Raw genomic sequence first — 24,897 nt, 5'->3', positions numbered from 1 at the left:
GGGGAAATGTTTTACATGGACATGCGGTCGTACATCAGGAGTGCATCACAACCAGCTGGTCACCAAAACTCTCCCTGGAGAACGGTGTCTCCACGGGACAATCAAACATCCTCTGAACGTTCTACATGATGAGGATCTATAGAACCACTCACTCACTGCTTTTCTCTTTTAGAGTGTTTCAGACGTTCCTGAGGCTGTTTTTGTGTTTCTGCCGTAATGAAACTGAATAAAATGAAACTCTTTCACAGTCAGAAATAAATAACAAAGCAAATCCAATCAGTGAAATAATCAAACGTGTTTGTTTGTTGACTCCACGCCGGCTGTAGTCAGGCTCTACCGGCAACCTGTCAAATATATTTAAAGGAAAACATGTTTCCACACTTTGTGCGACTTCATCACAGAGCAGGTGGAACATTTTAATGAGTGAAAGAGCTGCAGCACGACTCCCGAGGCCGTCGCTGAAGTTTACAACACGATACTGATGATGCTTTTGATTTCAAACGCAGAGACGAGTCAGTTTACTGCAGGAACGTTCACATATTCACTCTCAAATGTCTGTTACAATGAAACAGCCGTCATTTAATTAAACCCTAAAACCCTTAAAAAATGAAGAAAAGCTCAAATATACGCCGGAGGTTTGCTTCCAGAAGCCGACGTGATCTCCAGCATGTGGCCTCGCCTCCAGACAAACGGCTTCCTGTAATAAAGAAACAAACACTTCCCCCAAAAAAACCCAAAAACCCGCCACACCAGACAGATGGGGCAGTTTACACTGAAATAAATAACAGATTACCTTCACTTTACCATCTTTACGGATCTTTTTTATTTTTATAAGAATCTAGAGCGAGCGCTCACATTTCAATCATTTTGGGACGAAATCATGAATATTTTTAAAAATTGGAGTCAAATCTGTGCAACAATATTGAACTTTAATATAAAAACAGCAACATTGACAGACGGTGTTCGACCGTCTCTGATCCTCGCAGCTCACGAAGGAAGTCGGTCGATATTAAACACGTTTTAAAGTTTGTTTCCCAAACTTCAAATCCAGATTTGAATCACACGAGAATATCTTCATCATGATTCTCTGATCCGTAAACAGAGTCGATTTGAATAAAAACAGGAGAAACTCTTCTTTATTCTTTATGTTTTTTTTATCGCCCATCAGCACCGAACGCAGGACAGCGTTGCATCATTTCTCTCTGTTCTCCTGCAGCGGACTCGCTTCTCTCTGCTAATTTATTTTAGCAGCTGTGCAAACATAAATCCTCATTTAGCTCTGTTATGTGTGGAGATAACCGATACCTGGGAGCTCCCTGAAGGAACACACGGCAGCGCCGCAGCAACGCTTCGCCTTTTATGTGACGTTAATGACGGCGGCGCTGCTCGCCGGAGGCCTGAAGGTGATGAATAACAGACATTAGCGGCTCCCGTTTGGCGGATTGGCGGCTGCATTAAAAGTCAATCTCACCTTCTGAGTGCGATGGAATCAGAGGCCACAGCGTCTGCTGTTTGATGTTTGTTTTGGTGCGTTTATCGGATTCAAACAAAACGGGGAAAACACTCAATTATTTCTGGGAATCAGAACCCAGAAAAGTCATTTCAATAATTGCAAGGCTGCTTTGTGACTCCGGCTCAGAGCAGGAGACGAGTTATTCCATCAAGGGTTTAATAAAGAGTCTGGAGGTAATCTGAAGACAGGCTTAAAGTCTGAAAGAGTGTAGCTCTGTAATCTTCCCTTCAACATCCAGCGTTTAAATGTATACAACGGAAGAGGAAACCGCTCCGCACGGAGCGTCGCTGAACGGTATTTTGAATTCTCGCGTAGAAAGAACAACGAGGACTCTCGTATTAAACGCTATCGATCAAGAACTCTGTCGATTCAAAACTGTCGCAAACTAAAAGTTCACTTTTCCTCTCAGAGTTCAAAAACATCGAAACATCAACGTCTTTGAGTGTCAAGTTTCACAAATTAGAGGATGTCGGTAAAGTTAGGGGGACGTACGTCTCTTCCAGGTTTATGTAATAAAATCATTTTTTTTTTTTTTTTACCAAAAGAAAATATAACGGCAGGATTTTCAGTCTGTTTTTTTCTGTTGCCTCATATCAGTGGTGGTCAACATCGAATGAGTGATATCTGATATTTAATAAAAGGCCGACTCATTCATCAGCTGAAGTCCAAAGGATGAGACAGAGACCGGAGGAGGAGAAACTGTCTCTATTAACAACAATGTGAATCTAAGTTATTTTCAGGTGATTAAACACTAAAGAAAACAGGTTTTGTGATTTGGTTAGCTTAGAATGAGCCGTTTAAATCTACATGTAACAGTTCAGGTTCACTGGGAGAAGTTTCAGTTGGTTGCAATCTGAATCGTCTCCACTAGATGCCGCCAAATCCCCACAAACCAGACCTTTAAAGTGAGATATTATGTCTGTAGTTTCATATATCAGATAATAAGTTGTATGTTTTGAGTTTACAGTCATTCTTATTAAACACAACAAAGGTTCGTATCTCTTTCATTACATCGATCAAAATAAACTTCACAGGAAACAACTCAGTTAGGTTTAGGCAACAAAACTACTGAGTTAGGTTCAGAAACAGATGTTGGTTTGGGTTGAAATAACTGCAAAAGTGTCACTTCATGAATTTACGTGAAATAAATCAACGCTGACTTCTTGTTCACAGGGAACGAACAGCAGTCTGCTGCTGGAAGTGTAGCGTTTGTTGGAACCATCAAAATCCCTCTTTTTATGATTACATGGATAACATGTAAGATACTAAGATCCCTCAAAAGTATTTAGTGTATATATATATATATATATATATATACACTAAATACTTTTGAGGGATACCTGCGAATTACGCCGCATCATTTTTCTCATCCAGCGAACGCTGGATGAGACGAGCTGAACACAGACACGTTTGTGTGGAATTCATCCAGCAGTGATATTTCCCACACGTGACCTTCTTGGTATTTTCCTTCTGAGACACAAACACAGCGAGCGTCTCCCCCGGAGAGGTCAGAGGTCAACCAAACATTTAGAAAAGTCTTGACTTTCATTTACATCGTCGGCGTCTCGTGGAGACAGCAGCACATCTTCGTTCTCACACTCACACACACACAATCTTCAAAAAGAAGCACTTTGTTTGGTTTTATTGTTTCTATGAAGCGATCGTCAGAGAATCCTTGATGATGATGAAGGATTTTTTTTTCTTCTGTTCTCTTTGAGGCTCAGCTGTCAGAACAGACAACGAGGCGTAATTACCGTCATTCCCGTAACAAGTGAATCTCCTCCCGACACACTTGGCATCCGTAACACCGGCCTCTTGTCTTCTCTCCTCACGCAGCACGCGTTAACGTCAGCCCGGCTCCTCGTCTACGGAGGAGACCGCTCCGGACCGCTCCGCTAAACCTTTGAGCTCCGACGAGACACAACGACATCTTTGTCGTCTCAGAGGTGGACACACTCTCCCTGCGCTGCATTCTGAAACTCCCACTGATGAAAGCATGCGTGAGTCTGCATGAGGGAAACCCCCCCCCCCCCCGAACTCCTACCGGCACAGACATGCAGCGTAGGAGGTGGATGGGAAAGAACCACAGCCGCATGGATGTGTCCCACTGTCACGCCTCCGTATGACTCAACCAGAGAGACGGTGATGTGGCACCAGAGGAGAGAATGTGTGCATGCACGGGATAAAATGTAAATGTGCTCACGAGTTGTTCGATGTATTTTTAAGTGGAAAAAGGAGCTTTTTGTTCTCCACAATCTTTTCAGGGGCACGTTCACGCGTCTGGATTCATTTCTCAGGATTTTCTAGCAACAGTGAAAAACAAGTTTGTGCATATTTGCTCCGTACCTGAACACCACACGGGTGGATGTTTGTAGGGTGTACTCACTGAGCAGAGACTCCATCACCACCCTGTAGCTGCTGGCGTGTCGGTGAGGCTGCCACTGGGCGCAGATGCTGTTCATCTTCACCTGGTACGCGTTCAGGCTGGTCACCCCCAGATACACTGCAGGAGGAGGAGAATCTGCATGTGACAGCAGCTTTCACACAATAATGGATAGAACGTATAATATATTATAATAGTAACCGGAACAACTACTTCTGAGGCAGCGCGAGCGCACACACACAGACACACACACACACACACACACACACACACACACACACACACACACGAAGTCGAGGCTGCTTCTGAACTCGTAAGAAAGCACTTGTAAGCATTCTTCTCTAAACGTTAAACTGTATAAATGTGCACTGAGCTCACATCCCATGCGAGTCATTTACAGAGAGAGAAATATAACTTCACACACACACACACACACACACACACACACACACACACACACACACACACACACACACACACACACACACACACACACACACACACACACACACACACACACACACACACACACTCTATTTATGCAAATAGTATGTATGCACTTTCATCGTCCTGCTTCTGAAAGACTGGCTTGTTCTGAAACACATAATGCGTGTTTCCTCGTCCGTCACAGTGTAACCTACACTCCCTCCGACAAAACGGAGCGTCGTCTTCCAGTCGAGCCGAGCGTCTCATTTGCATTCATTTGGACTCCGTAAATGCATAATGTATCCCCGCTGCGTGTTTGTGTAAAATATCCCAGCTTGTGATTTAATGAGAGGACACGGAGGGATTTTTAATTCAGCATCTGAACAGCTTAGTAAAATATCGCTGTGACTCATAATGTAGCTACTCATAGACGTCAAACACTGGTGCGTTAACTAGGGAGAGGTCAGGGATTTAGTCCAGGGCCTACTCTGTTCTTCTTCATGACTAAATCATTGTTTTTAAAAATAAACATACAATTTTATAAGCACATGATGGCGGTGGCCGACTGAATTAGGTTTCACTTTTGTTTACACGTTCACAGATGTATTGATACATTTTGGCTTTTTACTCTCAAATATTTCATTGCACGTACAGCAACAAGCGTAGATGCCTTTAACTCGAGCATCCTTCACTTCACCACAGCGGCCTCTATGCTCACGCTTTGTGTGTGTGTGTGTGTGTGTGTGTGTGTGTGTGTAGGTGGAGGAAGTACTAATAAAAAGCACCAGTAACGTCAAGGCTTATCAATACTACGATTTTTAATGAATTCACACCGGGGCCGGTTTAATCCCGGGTTTCTGAACGCATCCCGACCTTCCGGCTACGTAAACGCAGAAGGCTCACTCTGGAGCCAGTGTTCAGTTTGTCCGTTCTGGGCGTCTGTAGAAACATGGCGGTGCAAGATGGCGGTGCAAGATGGCGGACTCCATGGAAGACGACCCCGCTATAAATGTCCATTTCTAAGCTATATGGTTCTTAGTTTCGGGTGATTATACACTGATTAAAACATAGTTATATTATATTCAATATGTGCCAATAAACCCCCCTAAATGTTACACACGGCCCCTTTAACAGATAAGATTAATAAGCTTCAGTAAAGGTATGTCGACGGCAGAGACGTGAATATAGACGCAACGTCGGCAGGTATTTCTACATGTTGTTCAAGTTTTGATGACTTCTTTTACGTTTAGTCACAGCAGACATCGGTCTTGCTAAAATGCTAAAATGCTAAATTGCACACATGAAGAGGTGCTACAGGAAAACCGGAGCACCGGTCTCCTTTCAGGCCTCGTTAACATGCCGCTGAGCTCTATGTCAACACGCTCTGTTCACCTCCTGGGATCCCACCGGACTCATGCTCTCCTTTCAACTCCGCCCACCTCTCCATCTTTCTCCCCCCTCCCCCCCCCATCGTCTTCAGGTTTAGCCCCCCCTCCCTTTCCTTTCTTCCCCCAAACTCGTCCTTCAAAATCAACCAAGAAGTGCTTTAATTGTCATGCAGGCGAAGGAACCTCCGATGCAAAGCGGCGTGCCCGCGATCCATTTAGAGCGACATGTCGGGGTCGAGCGCTCTCAGCCAGAGAGAAATGAGAGTTTTCTGCTAAAGGACACTTCAGAAGCACACGTGGTCCTTGTCCTTCTTTTCTGCTGCCGTGGAGTTCAAACCCGGAGACCTTTCGGTTTCAAGAACAGCTATTTTAACCAAAAGGCCGAGCCGTGGTGAAGTGGTTAATTATCATGCAGGAGAGGGAAAATCTAAGCTCCTACTCGAATGATTGTACTCGAGCAGCAGTTGATTGATCGACGCAGCCAGACGCTCAGAGAGCCGAGGGAAGCGTCCACGTCCCCGGAGAGGGAACTTAAATCTATTGCGTCTACAGTTCATTCCAGGGCTGCGGTATAATTAGGGGAAGTCTCCATTAAAAAGTGTCAGATGGATATCAAGATATCGACGTTGGCCGCTTCCCTGATTAGATTAGAGGAGATTGCCGGACAGAGGACGGCGATAACGAGGTGTATAAACGGTCGGGTTCAGAGAATTAAATTACCGACAACAACAGTCCGATGAGAGCTCGTCAGGATGAGGAGGATGTATGTACGATAGTCTCGACTGCTTTATTGATTTTGATTAAAGAGAGATTAACTCATCCTGAATCTTATTGGGTCATAGAAAAAACGTTTTAATGCTAATTATAAAAAAAAGAGAGACAGATACTGTCGATGTAGTTGAATTATTACACACTATTCATGTGTAACAATACAGATTATTACAATTCCTGAAAGTTCCCCTTCATAATATTTAGTTTTACAAAGTAAAAACAACATAAAAAGTAATAGAAATTCTGTGTCGTACATGCCGACAAAGACTTAGCGTCATTCGCATATTGAAATATTACAACTCAGCAACAACTTCATGTAAATATTTTACATTTTACTCATATTTCTACAAAAGAACTGACAAAACTGTGCATAAATGTACGTGTGTAAACCACAGACTGTCTATGGTTTGAACAATAATGTTGTGACCATATTTATGTCCAGATATCGTCAGTTTGAGTGTTGATGGAGCTGCTACAATGTTAGCATAGCTTAGCACTAATCAATCCAAACTCCTTTCAGAAAACAAGCTTTTTAAAAGTCGTTTGCTTGCCGTCTTGCGGACGGACCGGACAGAGCGGGAATTCAGACTTTTTTACAAATCTTCATAACGATGTTTCATGTTGTTATTTCAGACAATCTGTTTGTTTTAGGTTCGTACCGCTGTAGTAAAACGTTAGGGGACATATACATAAGAAAAACATATTTCTGATTGATGGGGATCAGAGTGGTGATGTACAGTTTACCAATAACAAACTGTAACTGTGCCAATGAAAACACAACACCATCCATACCTTCATCATTGTAAACCACTAAACATTCTTCGTAGGACTTTGGCACCAACAAGGCAGCAGCTGGAAACTCTGGATCCTGTAATTAGTTGCTGCCAAGAGCGTCCGATGGGAATCAAGGAATTAACTACTCGAGTGTTCGACTGGTGCTGCTAATTGGTGGAAAAAGAGACACTTTGCAGGTGCAGCCGAGAAACTGTATCATCCAAACGCAGCTGACGGCGTCGGAGACGTCCGGTGAAAAGAAAAGATATCGTTCAGCAGCTGGGCGACAAAAACCAGCACAGAGACGAAGAGCGGACGTGACCGTCAGTATGATGACCAGAGGAGGAGGAGGAGGAGCCAAACTCAAGTATAAGTAGTAGTACTTTGCAAAAACAAGTACTCAAGTATAAGTACAAGTAGTCATCAAAATAATTACTTGAGTAACAGTAGAAAAGTATGAAGAAATGAATGAAATGTCTTTTATTTTATGTGGATATACTGAACTGAGAATGAACATACATTCATACATATATATCTCTATATGTATATATATATATACACACACACACGTATGTATATATATACACACACACATTTACTTTGCTGATAAGAATGTTCTGTATAATCTGTCAAAAACAAAAAGGTATCTTCATGTTCAGATTAGAGGATTAGAGATTAGAGTGCAGGAAACACTGCTTTGCAAGAGGAAAGTGTGTGTGTGTGTGTGTGTGTGTGTGTGTGTGTGTGTGTGTGTGTGTGTGTGTGTGTGTGTGTGTGTGATTTGATTTTTATATTTTGTGACATACAGGGTGAGAATGATTTGACGGATGACTGGATACAACTAATGAGGTAATGAGGAGGAGAGCCGTCTCTCCGTACGAGTTCTTTTATATATTCATATATATATATATATATATATATATTTAAATATATATATATTTAAATATATATAAATAATATATATGTTTTTTACTTACAGGTCTTGGCCCTCCCTGAAAGCGCCTCACTGGACCCGGTGGTGTAGGAGGCGATGACCTTCACGCTGTACTCCGTCCCGCTCAGCAGGTTGACGATCAGCATGGTGTTCACGTCTTCGCCCACGAAGGTCTCCAGAGCCGGTCCTGGAGCTGCAGGGGGGGGGGGGGGGGGGGGGGCACACATGGGTGAGTTCAGAGACGATCGTTATCTTCAATCCCAGTGAGGAGCAGAAGGACGGAAGGTAACGACCAAGTGGAGGAAAAGAAGGGGAACATGAGAGCATCTGCAGGGAAAATGTGTCTTCTTCTAGTTTTACGGTATATTTAAGGAGAATAAGCTTTCTGTTGGGTTTGCTACATTGTGATTTATTAGTGTTGAGAGTCATATAAAACTGTTCAGGTGCTTTGTCTTTGCTATGAAAACTGACATCACGTCACGTTTTCCTCTCTGAGTTCCTACATGCAGCGATTGCAACTTCCTCTTTATGTTCATAAACCTTTCAGTCAAACTTATACTTATATACTTATATAGAAAACGAGTTTACCGTGAGCTGCTGCTACTAAGAGTCATCAGCGCTGATGCTTCGAGTAATTAAAAGCTAAATATCAAAAAATAAACGACAGCTTATTTGTTGGAGACATTCATAATCTCAGGAGAACAAATTTAACAACAATCCAACAGGAAATGTTTCATGTCAACCCTTGAATATCCTCTGGGGAACATGAATTTAAAGTTACTATGAGGAACTTTTATCTGGTTCTGAACCAGTCTCAGTGTAGTCCTGATCCTCTATCAGACCTCCATCAGTAAAGAGACCATCAGAGAGAAGATGGTCTGTTTCTATAGAGTTATTCTTGATGCTCGTCATCGGAGCCACCGGGTCGGATTCTGGTGAAACCAGATGAAATGACCGGTCCACCGTGGACGGACTCAGATCCGGAGCTCCGGAGGGAGGAGGAGAGCTCAGCTCCCGGCAGCAGCAGCAGCAGCAGCATCTCCTCCTCCTCCTCCTCCTCCTCCTCCTCCTCCTCCAGGAGCAGAGCTTCTCCTCTCTGGGAGTCAACACCAACACCACGCTGCTGGAGACCCAGGACTGGACCCACTGGAGGGAAGGGAGGCACGGGAGAACCAGAACCAGGACTGAGAGGAGCAGACTGTCAGACTAAAGAGAGTCTGGTGCTCAGAGACACTATCACTTTAGTCCACAGGGGGCGCCAGAACCAACACTACATGAAAGTTCCTCACAGTAGCTTTAAACTCGGTGGAACTCTGGTGTGGAACCTGTTGACTCAGTTAAACTTGATGAACCCAGCTCGTGTGTGCACATTACCAGACACGGGCTGGTAGACGACCCTGTAGCCCATGGTGGGTGAAGGCGGAACGTCCCAGCTGATCCTGAAGCGGTTGTACCATTCCTCCGACACGCGCAGGCTCTTAGGAGCTGAGAGAGGAACTGAGCAAAAGAGAACAAACTTGTGAAATGTCGGCAAAATAAAATACGACCACATTATGTGAATACATTGTACTCAACAGGGCATGAAAACATGACCTTAGTGATGGTGCATCTGTGTTTTTTAAAGGAATTCATTTGACCATTGTGATCCACATGGACCACTGTGCTGGTAAAGAAATGGGCGACATGCAACAAGAACTGCAAACTGGGACAGAAAGAGTGAAAAATAAGAGAAAGAAAGGAAGTGGAGAGGGGAAGACAGAAAGAGAGACAAACGAAATGAAAAACGCAGAAGAGAAGAAGCTTTAAGGAGATAAAGTGAAAAGAAACAGTCTTTGCATAACAAAAAGTAAAACATTGACATAAAGTAAATTGAATGAAAACCAAATCTATTAATTAAATACTATCCGGATATGTAATTCCCTGCATGCCAGAACGATGAAAGGAATCTGTCATCACGCAGCAGAGAGAGAGGAACGTACAGGGGGAGGAAAAAAAACCCGATTTGGCACGAGGAAGATAATGAGGAAGAGTCAAAGGAGGATAACATTTGATAACACTTCATAGAATTTCAACAGTCAGCACAGTGAAAAATGTCCCGTCGCCGTTTCAGTCAGAGAGAGATATTAAACCCAGAAGAGTTATCGACGACAACCGGGACACGACTTTAGAAAACTAATGGCTGTAGATGGTATCGATACTAGATTTGATTTTCACCCCCTCTGTGCAGCCCCCCCCCCCCCCCCCCCCCTCTCTCTGCAGCCCATTATACCTTGATAGGTTCAAACCCTCTGCAGATCCCTTTGGTTAATGAGAAACGTGAGACTTTTTCAGGTCTAAATCCCCCGACTGAATTTCGGCTTGGCCGTTCGGCTGCACATTTAAAATGCTAAAACGCCTCCCGTCACTCTCTCCGTGTCCCATCGCTCTCCGTCCCCGAGTATCCATCCATCCCTCAGCGTTTCACAAACTGAAACCTCCAGATTAAACTGGCTCTCCTCCCTCTTCACCTGCTGCCGTCGCTCACCATTTAAAAAGCCAATCATGCTCTCTATATTCAGCCACAAATCCCCCATCACGCTCTAAAGTCTGGCGGTCCTCTCACTGTGCCTTTCACACCTTCAGGCCTCACGGTAACGAGAAACTGGAGCTTTAATGACCAAAGAAAGTCTTCCAGCAGGACATGGACATTTATGAGGATTCTGCTTTCTGAAGGCAAAGAAAAGCTGGTTTGAGTTTTGTGTTGAAGAGCTGATGGACATGTAAACTCTGGGGGATGATCAGTCACACAGTGTAGCTTACAGTGACTAAAGCACATCATATAGTACCAGTGCATTAGCAGCATGTAGCTGCTCAGTTAGCGGCAGCGACCTGTCAATCACTGTGTAGCCCCGCCCCTAAAGCATCCCCTGCTTTATGGTCTGTTTGACTCTAAATGGACCATCATTTACTAAATGAACATCATGCTGTATTGAAGAAGACTTGAAACTAGAGATTGAGACCATAAACTCATGTTTACAATGTTTACTGAGGTAATAAATCAAGAGAGAAGTAGAGTCATTTTCTCATAGACTTCTATACAACCAGAGGAGTCGCCCCCTGGTGGACATTAGAGAGAATGCAGGTTCACGTCACTGGGCAGAACCGGAGGTCACCGCTTGGTCGCACCGCTTGTCGATGTCACACTAGACCCGGGGCAGCCAATCAAATCCAGCAAGAGGCGGGGTTAACTTCTTTACTGCCTTCTTGTTTTGATGCTGGGAGACGTGGTCGGGCTAGCTCGTTAGCTTTTGGGCTGTGAGAGCTACTTTATATACTTGATACTTTAACGTAGCTTCAGTGAGCGAGCGCATTATCCATTTTAGGTTTTTGTTCATGAATTTATAATTTCTTCCAAACATTGTATTTGTTTATTTCAAAGGTGCATGTTTGTTTTGATGTTAATAATACAGCTTAATTAAAATAAAAAAAAATAAAAATGTAACGTGTAAAAATGTAGCATGTGGTTAAAAACGTTGCACCTCATAATGTTATCGTATGCAAAAGTCGGCTGCTGACTGGTTAGCTTAGCTTAACTGTAACGTCAGCATCAAACGAGTACCGTTAGCTAACTGCTAACATCTCCCCGTCACTGCGTCTGTATGTGAGACTCTCGTCACTAAATACATTTTTCATCCTATTCGGTTCAGCTCCGGGAAGACTGGACGTCCTTAAACTCGAGTGTTTAAAGTGTTTTTGATCGCTTCACTGCTTTCAGCCTCCACATTAAAGCAACAACATCTTCCTCTGAAGGAATGAAAATCCTCTTCTGGCTCTGATCGGTACCTCCCCTCAGAGAGAGAGTTCATACCGCCACACGATGTGTTTTTGTCTGTCTTTGACCGCTCAAAACTCTCCGTCATCCTCTCTGTATTCGCCCCCACGCCTCCTCTGAGTGATCACCCCATCCCTCAGTGGATCAGACCCTCAGATTATTATTCTGCCTCCTTTTGTCACATTATCCATCTTCAGTTTTGAGGATGAAAACCCAATCATGCTCTCTCACATTCGCCGTTACGCCTCCCTCGGCGTTCGCTCCTGTCCCCTCCAGGGTTCAAATCCCCAGATTATACCGGCTCCCTCTGTCACGTCATCTATCACCCCCCCCCCCCCCCCCTCTCTGCATTCCCTGTCGCTCCTCCTTGGGCGATCATCTCATCCCTCACTTTGCTAACGGGAACCATTCATCATCAGCGGGGTGTCAGAGGGCCCCGTCGTTTAAAAGCCCCAGAACGTCGTTAGCCTGCGCTAATGTGTGTGTAATGCGCCGCGCTGGCGGGGACGTGATGGTGACGGAGCTGAAAGACGAATGTCTTGAATTTTCGCGTTTCCTTTCCTCGCTGAAAGTCGAGTGTTTGTTCCCGTAATGCACTTGGCAGCAGAGGAGAAATCATTAGCCTCTGCTGAAGCATTCACAGCGGGCCATCAGTCACGTTTAACAAAAGGGAAAAGGAGCACTTCCGACATATTTCTGTCTTCAGCTCCGCAGTAAAGCAAATGGATGTTGAGCATTGAGCCGCCAGGACAGGCTCCTCGTGTGGAGCGTAATGAGCTGCACGGAGACGGAGGGTCGCTGGAGGTTTAATGCATTTACCGGTTAACGGAGGTGCTGCTTTATCAACGTGTTTTTTTTGGTGGGAGGTTGATGCAATTACAAAATATTTTCCTCACAATTAAATAGAAAATTACAGCCAAGCTCTCGCAGCATAACTCCAATATTCACCCGACAGACTTTTAAACGCTCAGACGGATGAATCTCATTCACAGAATGACGGAAATGTTTGCTAATCTCAATTCAAATTCACTCTTTGAAGAAAGCATCTCTCCCCCTGATTAAACCAAATCAAATAATAATGAGCGATCTGAAATGATCATGTTTCCCCCCTTGTGTCTCCCGGGGTTGATGGGTTCTGATGGAGTTTAATGCTTTTCATTTATGTTGGTGCCAAGAAGGAGAACGCCCCCTCGACCCAGCTCCACTCCCCCTCTGGCAGCGTTCCGCAAACATTCTGTTCAGCAAAAGAAAATGAATCGCTAACAAGTTTCTGTTCTGCTTGAATAGCAAATGTTTGTTTCGGGGAAATGAGGGTTTAGTCTAAAGCAGCCACTGCGGGTGGAAATTCATTCATTTAGAATGAAGTCGTCCTCTAAGGAGCCGGGCAGAGTTAAGGTTTCATACAGCAGCACAAACGTCAGAGCAATATTTACTCTCCTTTAGCTTCATGCTTCTGGTCTCTACTGACTCCAGCTCCTATAGAGTGAACTTCTTTGCCGTTCTGGTTCACTCTCACATCGTAATCTTTCACAATAAAAGCTGTAACAGGCCGCTGTTGTCAGCACAGCAGCACAGCAGCACACAGCAGACAGACTCAGACAGACGCTAGCTGCTGAACACGGTGGAGCGTTTAGCTGCGAAAGAGACAGAAATCTCCCCCGAGGAGGTGCTGGAGACCAGAAACAGAGCTACAAGAGAGTTCATCACTCTGTAACTGCTGATGTACCAACATGCAGCGTTTAACTGGCGTTGGACTAATGTTCAACAGACCGACGTAAAGGTTGATGATGTGTCAGAGAAAAGGTTTGAAACGGGAGAATAACAAAACATGACTCACGTGTTCGTCCCGTGCGCACCGCCGGCGGCCCGTCTCCGTCGGGGTAAACCGGAGTGACGGAGATTTTGTACTCGGTGTCCGACAGCAGAGGCTGCAGAACCAGAATGTTCTGACCCGTGGGCACCGTCCTCTGTGAGCAGAAACAAATCCAAGACAACAGTTATAACATTCGGGCGATGCATTTTGGGTAGAAAGCCTGCTAAGTGAACTGGTCCCATGAGTACAGGCCTCTCAGCATTAGGTTGCCTTTCAGTTAAGAGGTTGATGCTGATTCCTGAAGGAGGATGGAGACTCAACATGGAGAGAGCAGCTAATGAAAGACTGATGAGGGATGTTGTGAGGAGAAAATAAGCAAATTGAGGTTTCATGAGGAGTAAAACACTGTGTATTAGCCTCTTTAATGGAGGCGAGGCCGAGCTGCTGCTGCTCTGAGGTTCACGGTGAGCTGATCTCTGAACGACTCGTCCGTCCAGCTGAAGCTCATCTGCTGCTTCACCCCGCGGCCTCCTCGTCTCTCTTCTTCTTCTACTTTAGTTTCTCTCTCGTCATCTGATGTTGTTTTTATCAACGATAATTACTTATTGATTTATAGGCTCATTTCTCTTTAAAGAATCAGACCCACAATGCAGCTCTGTGACAGTGTTTCTTTCTGTTCTCTCCCTCACGTCACACAGCACAGAGTTAGACGTGGTGCAGAGCTCCATCGCTCCACTGACAGACTGAATTGATCAAACTGCTGTTTCCAGCTCATGAACTGAGGATTTGTCTTATTTCCTCTGGTTTGCATCACTGAAGCTGAATATCTTCCGACTGTCGGTCGAACAAAACGAGCCGTTTGAAGACGTCCGCTTGGTTTCTTGTATGTAAAGTGAAATAATTATTAGTTGCAGCCCATATCGTGGTGTTCGCGGTGCGACGGCTCAAGAAAACTTGGTGGTTTGGATTGTATGTAAAGAAATGGAGCAAATATAATGTTTAGAGACGCTCCTGATTATCGCCAATCGTCACTGAGCCGTGTCGGCTGATGGTTTACGTTGCTGTTTGGTCTGCTGGTACACACGAGATCTGAAGAATCACGTCTGTAAATCAGCATCAAATACTCTGAATCTTATCCTTTTACTCTGTTATATCATCGATAGTTATTTACACACTAACACACGCTTCACTTCACAGTCACGTAAAAACAACCACACGACAAACTCTGCTCGAGATGAAATAACCAATGAAGGGGTTAATTCACATTCATGCATCACATCACCTGAGATATCACCATGACAACAATGCTACTGTAAACAAACAGTATAATACTGTAATATCACGGTGAGGCGTTTATCTGTGTTTATCTGTAAACATGGACGTTCAGAGGTTTTTGGAACGTTTCCAGCTGTTCCTGCTGGACGAGTCTCTAGTGTTGAAGTCTCTTCATTGCTCTGCTCCTCTTCACCACAGACTGTCTGTCTGTCTGTCTGTCTGTCTGTCTGTCTGTCTGTCTGTCTGTCTGTCTGTCTGTCTGTCTGTCTGTCTGTCTGTCTGTCTGTCTGTTCAGCATGTTCAGTCTCGCCCCGGCCTCCGTCCACAAAGCCTCTCTACTCCGTCCACGTCCTCTGACGAGTCAGTCAGACAAACACTGCAGAGACCTCAACAAATCAATTTCCGCCCCGTATGATGAAAAAGGCAGCAAGTCTCTAAAACTGTCACCGAGCCACACGCGGCCGGCAGAAACCACCTTAAGCTGCGAATGCAAACACAGCTTCATACAGTATTTATAGGATTCAGAAACTCAATCTGGTTTTTGACGGAGGCCCAGAATATTAAGCTGGATCCGTCTGAGGGCTTTGCTGGAGCTGCAGCGCTCGAAGGTAAACCGCGAGCACACGACACAGACGAGGGGAGAATCACAAGTTGACTACTTAGTTACTAGTAAAAAATTAAACTGCACACTACTGAGGACAAACAAAAGCCAAACCCAACAAAGGGAAACTACACGTTAACCTTTCCTGGAACTGGAACAAACTCAAAGCTTCACAAACCGATGGCCGACTCGTCCGTTTCCTATTTACGGTCTCACACGACAGCACGCGGTCCAAATTCTACGTCCATCTTCTACATTGAGCAGATATCCATCATGCTTCCACACCGACAATTTAAAGCTCTTTTCTCGGCGGGTATGAGGCTGAGACGTCAGTCCTCTCTGACATTCTCACAGCTCTTCTTCAGGTGATCTGCAGGACTCTCTCACACACAAAACGAACCGGCGGAGTCTTTTCACGGGGTAACAAGGCAGGAAACGCACCCAAACTGCTCACAGAACCCAGCGGAGAGGGGTCAAAGGTCATCAAACAGCAGTGTGGTTGGTATGAAGGACGGCAAAAACCCCTTTAAGACAGGAGTTGGATTCCTTTCCATGGTTGTAAAAACAACAGATAATCTGTGTCAGAAGGAAAAAGCTCAAACTTTTTAATCTTTCCCTCGACAGCGTTTTTTTTACCCGCCAAACAACATGTTGTTGCCGAGCAATAACAGCCGGAACTCTGTTTACACGCAGCGGAATTGCACTCGATGCCCCGCGGCTTCGGTTTATTGGACACTGAATGAAGCGGCGCGGAGAAATAACCGCGCTTCACCGAGTCCATCACAGCTGTGAGAGGACAGATGGCTGCAGAGACGAGTCGCCCCACAGCGACGACTGCAGTGACAGAGCCGCCTGAAAGGCCACAGACATTAACTGCTCTGCTTATAGGCGCGTAGACACCGTAGAGGGACGAGCGCTGAGGGAATCTGAACTCAGTGACGGAGCTCAGTGCAGGAAGTGCTGTGCTTTGACCAGTAGGGGGCGGAGGAACCCCAAAACAAGGCGCCAGACACAGTCGTGACTACGATCACCTGATACAGCTGATCTGGAGGACGTTTGACATTCAATTAGCTGATTAACACGTCCGGGTTTTGTCTCTGTTGGCTCTGTTTTGGGTCTCCTCCTCCTGTTTGTCTCTGTAGCTGCTAAATGCTCCGCGGGCTGATCAGTCAACCGTCTGCTGCTGCTGAAACACTGACAACCAGACAGGAAAGAGGAGAAAAATCAGCATGAAGCTGCAGAGACGTCGATCATTTTCTGCAGGTTTCTCATGACGGGACACTAATTTAACTTTACATGCAGTCATTAGAATCCCGGATCATATAAATACTGATTAGCATTAAGAAGACTTCAGATGAAAGATCCTCGTGCAGCTCTTCTCTCCCTCCTACCGGACGACGTCTGTGTTTCATGATCCGAGATGCATAATTCAGATTATTTCCTCTGATCACAACATGTACACCAACGTATGTGAAAGCTGCGTCATCGGGAGACGTCAGCGCGAAGTCTTTTTCAATTAAATGTGATTTGAGTTTCTAATCTGACGACGTGGAGCAGCTGGTCTAGAACTTCAGATAAAAGCAGTGAAGAGACGAGAACTCTAAAAACTGAGGGATTCCATAACACCATAACACCATAATACCACAATACCATAACACCATGATACCATAATACCACAATACCATAACACCATGATACCATAATACCACAATACCATAACACCATGATACCATGATACCATAATACCATAACACCATAACACCATAACACCATAACACCATGATACCATAATACCACAATACCATAACACCATGATACCATGATACCATAATACCATAACACCATAACACCATAACACCATAACACCATAATACCACAATACCATAACACCATGATACCATAATACCACAATACCATAACACCATAACACCATAATACCACAATACCATAACACCATAACACCATAATACCACAATACCATGACACCACGGCTATACTCTGTATTGGAAATGGTCATTTTTCCACATTTCTTTCTTAGAAGACACTGAATATGTTCTCCCCACTCTGAAAGGAGACATGTGCTCATTTTCAGGTTGATACTTGTGTTTCTACTCGAACATGTTTACATGTTTTCATGTTAAACACATTATTTTTCTCGTACTTTGCGTCTGAACATACCTGCATTCAGCCTCCGTCTGAAATGCTACGTTTTAGCGCCTTCTCCAGAAAAAGCCCAGTCTGCTCTGATTGGCTTGCAAAAAAAAAAAAAACATATGGCGCAACTTTGCAAAGGTGGTTCTCCAATGAGCCGGCATGTGACAGAGGAAGTGGAGCCACATGTGATTGGCTGGTTGAATCACCAACATGTATCTGCACATCCAGTTCATGCAGAAGGACTGTAGTTCACTGACTCTTCCTGTCCAGGTCTTCATCACTCATCAGGTGTGCACATGAATGTGTGTTTTCCGTCTGTAGAGGGGTCAAAGGTCACTAATAAGCCAAGAGAAGCCAGACTCCAGCAGTCTGTGTTTGTAGAATCGCTTGAATATGTTAAACACCTTTTTTCCGTCTGCTTTATGATGATGAACTGGTTTTAATCAAGCCTGAAAAGCACTTTGCATGAGATTGCTGCATAAAAATCTGTAATTTAATTAAATTCGATATATAATTTGGTTACAACTGCGGAGCCGGCTTTTTCCCATCCGCAGGTTTTTGTCCCAAGTTATTAACAGTTTGAGACCGAATTCCATCAGCGAGGATGAAGCGAGAGAACCGCCATCCAGGAATCAATCGCATGTAAATGAGTCTTTTTTACGTGTTTTATTCTTTTGCTCCATCAGACCGCGGAGTGGACGTTGCTTTGAACAAACCCTGAGAGGAAGTTCTCCGCCAGCTTATTTATTTATTTCCCCACCAGCTGATAGACATCTAAATGGGAGCTATTGAGTGCAGCACTTGGTGATTCATGACCTGACCGGATTGGCAAACAGAGCCCACAGCTGTTCACACTTTGATAAGAGATCTCATTTAACAAGCCGCTGGTGCGAGCAGCTGGCGGCTCTCCTCTATTGTCAGGATGAAGAGGCTGATGTGGGACCGGGCGGCCGGCGGCGTCGCACCGCAGACACACGGCGGCTAACCGGCGTGCTGACGGCACAAACGCACAAACGCACAAACGCACAAACACACAAACACACAAACACACACCTGTCAACGCACGTGTTCTACAACATGAGGGATGGTTCTCTGAGAGATATTTGACACTTGTTAACCGGACAATACGGTGCACATCCTACTATGTAGCAAGGAACAAGGACGCATCTTTAAAATCATACGTTTGCTGAGCTATTGATTACTATTAAAGTCACACCGGACACGTCGTGAGACTTTGTCCTGGAAAGGAGGCTGAACAACGCTCCAGAGTTAGGCTACATGTTGTCGAGGGAAATACTGGCTTTGAGATGTTTGAAGAGGTCCCTTGACCTCCCGGCTCAAGATATGAGGAACCTCCAATCTCCCCTTACGAGCATGTACACCTGATAATAATCACTCTCGCTGCGTTGGTAATAAAAAGGGTTTCTGAGCAGTTTCCAACAAGAAGCGCTCGCAACCCAATCACAGAAAATTGCAATTCTTGCATAAATCTGGGGGGGCGGGGCTTAGCGAAGGGTCAGTTGGGCATGGAAAACGGTCATCATGTACTTCCATCATCATTTCCTAAACCATATACACTTAAAACTACATGTAGACGATGTATTCATGAGGAATGTCCTGCTGACCTGCTGTCGCCCTCTAAAGAAGACAACAGCTTCTCTTAACTGGAACTCAGCAGAGGAGCCGCTCGTTCTTAGAAATATCTTAGAAATATTAAACATCATCACAAGATGAGCTCAAAGTGAACGACTCAGAGGCTTAGTTCCACTTAAAGACATCAGTAATGTGTCTGAGGTGTTTCATAAGCTTAACCAACCACTTAAACACACAAACATACAAAACCAGCCACGAAAACACACTTAAAGAAAAGGTTTCATTCTTTTCTTTCTTCTTTTTAAATCTCCACAACTTTGGAAACTGATATTAAAGAAGATATTTAGTTTGTGATCGCATCTCACGGACATCTTTGCTTTCATTCTGTCACTTCAGGCCGAAGTCGTATCTTCATCTATTTTGCATCTTAACGTTCGCCCACACAGGAGAGAACACACACACACACACACACACACACACACACACACACACACACAACTACTGAAAACTGATGTTTGTTTCCTAGAAACGTCTTCACTTCTCTCTGTGTTTCTGTCTGCTGTGGCTCATTAGAGTGAAGACCTGCCATTCTCTCTCTCTCTCTCTCTCTCTCTCTCTCTCTCTCTCTCTCTCTCTCTCTCTCTCTCTCTCTCTCTCTCTCTCTCTCTCTCTCTCTCTCTCTCTCTCTCTCTCTCTCTCTCTCTCTGGTGAAACAGAAACTCTTTGAAGACGTGCCACCGTTTTCCTCGTCATCATCCTCCTCTTCCTCTCGACTCCGCTCTGAAGGACTGCCATCAGCTCCGACAACAACAGTCTTTGTGTCCCTCCCTCTTCCTCTCCACAGAGGGACTTTTAATCTGAAGGCCTGCCATCGTCTTCATCATTAATCTCTCTTGTCTGCGTTGAAGATTGACACATCCAAGGGTTGGCTTTTGTTTAAATCAACATCTTCCTCTTTGAGTTCCTTCCACGACTCCCCAAACACCTTTTACATCTCGACAAATCGTTCGCCCTCCAACTTGCACACAGCGACGGGCTTAGACTCCAAACTTTTAATTGGCTGCAGTTATTACACAGTTATTACAACCACCGACTTTAACTTAAATCCTTATTCCTACCTCAGGAATTACAACCGACTCCGAAGTTCAGTGTTTCAAACAATAGTCTATTTTAGTAGTATTTTAGAGAATACATGCTCTATAAACTGCAGCAACAAAGAGATAACAGGAGTACTACGTGTATAACTCTGTTAATGGACCAGTACACATAATAACATCCACCCTGACGTCCTACCTGCTCCTCCGCTCGGTCTCCCTTCGCGCTGACGTAGCTCAGTCGATAGTGTCGGACGTTCCTGGTGTCCGTGGGCTGCCAGGCCACCCGCAGACTGAAGGTGGTTTCCTCGTCGATCCTCATGTTCCTGAACCCGAAACGAGGAGCTGGAGGATCAGAAGCAGCCAAACACAAAGCGTTTACATCAGGAGAGCCGATCGTATGCGGCCGTCAACATGTGGAACCTGTAGTCACATGTTTGCTGTCAGACACTCGTTTCATCTTAAACTGATTCTTGGAACTTTATGTTCTACATTATTAGATAACGTCACCTTGATAATCTCTGCGCTGGTACAAACTTATACAGAGAGAAAGATGCTCCAAGATGCATAATTGATGAGTCAAAAACTCATTTCCATTTGATACAGATCTTATGAACAGTGAGTGAGGAGTGAGATATTTACTGGCTGTGGTGGTGGTCGTTGTAGCGACGGTGGTCGTTCTTTCCACTGAAAATGAAAAAACATGATAAAAACAATCGGTAGAAGTTTACCGGCTGGTTTCCAGACAGAAGAACAGGAAACAGCTGATGTGTGCACTTCTGTTTAGGAACATGTAACGTACCGGTGGACTCCACGAGGACGACCTCGTCGCTCTCCGCCTCGTTGGCGTAGATGGCGGTGAGGAGGACCTCGTAGTCCGTGAGGGGGCTCAGGCCTCTTATCAGGTAGCTGTTGATGTTTCCGTTCACCAGAACCTGAACCAGAACCAGAACCAGAGGCACTCAAACACTTCTACGTGAAATGAATAACCGTTCATTCATCTCGTTATATTCCAGACACAGTCAAACACGACCTTCTTCTTCTCCTCTGGGTTTAAATGTTTGATGACTTGTGCTGAACGTCACCAATAAAGCAATCAGGATGGAACACTGAGAGGGAACGCTGCCGACATCAAACACTAAATACAGCAGCTCTGCTCATCGTCCACTGAAGGTGAACCGATGACGGTAGAAAGACTAAAACAAGACCAGCAGACAGAAGCAGAGACCGGAGACACACGGCTGTTTTGGGGATTATCATCTCTGAGATAATCCTCATTAGTGAGACGAGAGAGAAGACTTCACATCTAACTTAAATCAGATTTTAGATCAAATGTTTGTTTTGCTATAGTTGTGAGGACATTGACCGCATCGGGTTCAGACGTGCGATTAAAAGAAAGTAGAAGCAACAACGATGAAAATCAAGAATCCCTCGTGAGAGATGAAAAGAAAAGAGAAAGAAGAAGAAAATCAAATGATATGGAGCGCGTTGAGTCTGACAGTTCTCTGCTGAAGGAGTTCGAGCGTCTCTGAGTGAGAAAAGTGATGCTGCAGGAAAAGCTCCCAATTTACCAGAACAACTGCAACTTCAAACATCTTTTTAGGTCAAAGAAAGAGACTCTAGAAGCAGCCGGGAGGAGTTTATTTATCTGAGCTACCTGGACAGGAAATGAATAAACGGAAAGATACAAGACTTTATTCTTTAGAGTTTGTTGTTTTTGAGGTTTTTATATCTTCTAAGAACTTCCCACATGTGAGCTGACGGAGGTTCCTGCACGGAGACTCGGGTGCATCACCTACAGAGGCCTGAGTGGCGGTCAGAGGGACGCTGAGAAATAAAATCACAGCTTTTGTCAGTGGACGCTGGCGGCTTTGAAGAGTTCACAGATTCATCGGCTTCACGTCTTCATCAAGCGTCGTTCACGGTCGCTGTAGCGAGTCAAAGGATGACGTAATCACGACCTTTGTGGATATTCAACCTTCGTTTCTTTATACTCGACTTCTTTCTTTACAGGCTTTGTACAAAGGCAGTGAAGTAGTCCATGAATATGAGATATGAGTTCACAGATAATTACAATCCCTCCTCGGCGCGTCGGAGGTTTGGGTTTACGTCCTTCTTCTCCGGCTACACTTGTCGTCTTCTCGCTTTCTCACAGAACCTTTTGTACAAAAGCTTGCGCGCCGTCTGCGGAGGCTCGCGCTGCGTTGCCACGGGCGAGAATAAAGAGAGGTGGAAATATTCTAAATATATATTCTTGAGCTGAAATTCATTTTTCTTTTTTAGCTTTGCTTCTGTGCATCAGCAGCGCTGTAAACTAGCGTCACCGCTAACTGAGCTCTTCCTTCAGAGGAACCTGCAGAACGACGCAGACGGAGTCGACCTCTACTGTTAGCAGTCAGGGAATAACCCGCTGCTGGAGAACACGTTCCGCTGGAGAACACGCTCCGCTGGAGAACACGCTCCGCTGTGTGTACCTCATCTCAACAAACCTCAGAAGCAGATCTTCAAACAACATATTATCTCCAGAAATTTCAAAGATTCCTGCAGGGAAACCGGTTCGAGGGACTTTTCCTGAGCTTTCCCCAACTTTGTGATGAAATCTAGACGTGAAACGGTAACACACACACACACACACACACACACACACACACACACACACACACACACACACACACACACACACACACACACACACACACACACACACACACACACACACACACACCTCCTCACTGTCTCCTCCGTCTGTGGACGTCCAGGAGAGTCGGTACAGCACCACATCGGAGGCCGGGTGTTGCCATGACACCCTGAAGCTGTCCGTGGAGATGTCACTGCTCCTCAGATCCGACGGGTCTGGGACGGTCCCTACACACACAAACACACAAACACACTCATAGTCATGTTAACAACACACTGGACAGCTGAAGTTGTCACCTGGGACACATGATTGCTACTCAAGGAACTCTGTTGGGCCTGAAATGTTACATCGGTTCCACTTGAGTTATTGATATCGGTTCCTACCGGTGGTGAAGCTCTCGGTCGCGGCCTCGGCTTGTCCCTCATCGTAGACGGCAAAGACGCCGACCGTGTACTCCGTCAGGGAGGTCAGGTTTCTGAGCAGCCAGGTCGTCACGCGGCCGACATCCACCTGCAGACACACACGGGACCAATAAGAGTTTTCCTCCGTAGGGTTTTGACGGTTTGTTCCCTGAGAAATGACGTCAGCGCTGAGACCCCTCTCACCTCGTTGGTCAGGACTCCGTCGGTCTTGACGTACATGATGCGGTAGCCGTTGGCCTTCCTGGAGGCCGAGTCCCACGTGAGCCGGGAGGAGCTGTGGTCCACGTCTGAGAAGCGCAGGTTCCTCGCCGGAGTCAGCGGCACTGAGGTGGGAGGAGAGTAAACGTTAGTAAACCTCCATCTCCAGTCTGTGCTCACCGTCACCGTCAGTGACTGAATCAATCACCGTGTAGCCCCGCCCCTAAAGCATCCCCTGCTTTATGGTCTGTGTGACTCTAAATGGACCATCATTTACTAAATGAACATCATGCTGTATTGAAGAAGACTTGAAACTAGAGATTGAGACCATAAACTCATGTTTACAATGTTTACTGAGGTAATAAATCAAGAGAGAAGTAGAGTCATTTTCTCATAGACTTCTATACAACCAGAGGAGTCGCCCCCTGGTGGACACTAGAGAGAAGGCAGCTTTAACACACTTTTCGGATAAAACAAATAAAACAAACTTTTGTTGAGTTTTGATTAAGCACAACAAACTTCATGACCTCAGGCATCATCATTCCATTGAACTAGTACCTCAGTCTCTGATATATTAAATTAAATATTCCAGGTATTTGTTATCGTGCATCATATTAGAAACAAGTCTGCCACAGAGCTGCTGTTATGAAGGGTTAGTGGCGTTTGGATTTATTAAGTGGTTTCACACACACACACACACACACACACACACACACACACACACACACACACGCGCTCACGGGGGTTTGGCCCGGGTTATTGGACTCCTCTATTTTAATCATAAAGTGAGCAGACCCTCACTACATCACTCACCCTCCCTCAGGCTCCGGCTCTACTTCCTCTCTCTCTCCCATGGAGATACTGCAAAGGTCTGAAACAACCTTTTTAATTCAGTCAGGGAATCAGATTTTACTCTCAGGAAACTTTAGAATTACCGGTCTGTTTTCTTTCTTTCCTTTTCTTTTTTAAATCCTGATTGTCCCCGGCATTGCCTCACCTCAATTATACGGAGGGTCAGAATAAAGACAAAGCTGCAGAGGGAAAGGGAGGAAGGGAGGAAGAGACTGCCACTGCTGTAACTGTAGGTCATGCCAGGGTCAGCATGGGAA

The 24,897-nt window shown here is 45.0% G+C and overlaps 1 protein-coding gene across 8 annotated transcripts in view; it reads right to left on the bottom strand.

The window, feature by feature from the left end:
* col14a1b (collagen, type XIV, alpha 1b) overlaps positions 1-24,897 on the bottom strand; it is a 134,163-nt gene that overhangs the window by 49,724 nt on the left and 59,542 nt on the right. For all 8 annotated transcript variants that reach the window (XR_013767449.1, XM_079175961.1, XM_079175962.1 and 5 more), the window contains 10 exons: positions 23,774-23,913; positions 23,552-23,678; positions 23,256-23,395; positions 21,333-21,465; positions 21,173-21,217; positions 20,730-20,875; positions 13,838-13,967; positions 9,564-9,686; positions 8,233-8,382; positions 3,900-4,016 (listed from right to left, as the gene is read on the bottom strand). Coding sequence is in view for 7 of the 8 variants with exons in the window: in XM_079175961.1 (XP_079032087.1) it covers positions 3,900-4,016; positions 8,233-8,382; positions 9,564-9,686; positions 13,838-13,967; positions 20,730-20,875; positions 21,173-21,217; positions 21,333-21,465; positions 23,256-23,395; positions 23,552-23,678; positions 23,774-23,913 (1,251 nt within the window). In the remaining variant the exon portion in view is untranslated. The remainder of the gene's footprint in view (positions 1-3,899; positions 4,017-8,232; positions 8,383-9,563; positions 9,687-13,837; positions 13,968-20,729; positions 20,876-21,172; positions 21,218-21,332; positions 21,466-23,255; positions 23,396-23,551; positions 23,679-23,773; positions 23,914-24,897) is intronic.

Source organism: Pholis gunnellus (genome assembly GCF_910591455.1).
Source record: "Pholis gunnellus genome assembly, chromosome: 16".
NCBI lineage: Eukaryota > Metazoa > Chordata > Actinopteri > Perciformes > Pholidae > Pholis > Pholis gunnellus.
This window is presented reverse-complemented; position numbering and strand designations above follow the sequence as displayed.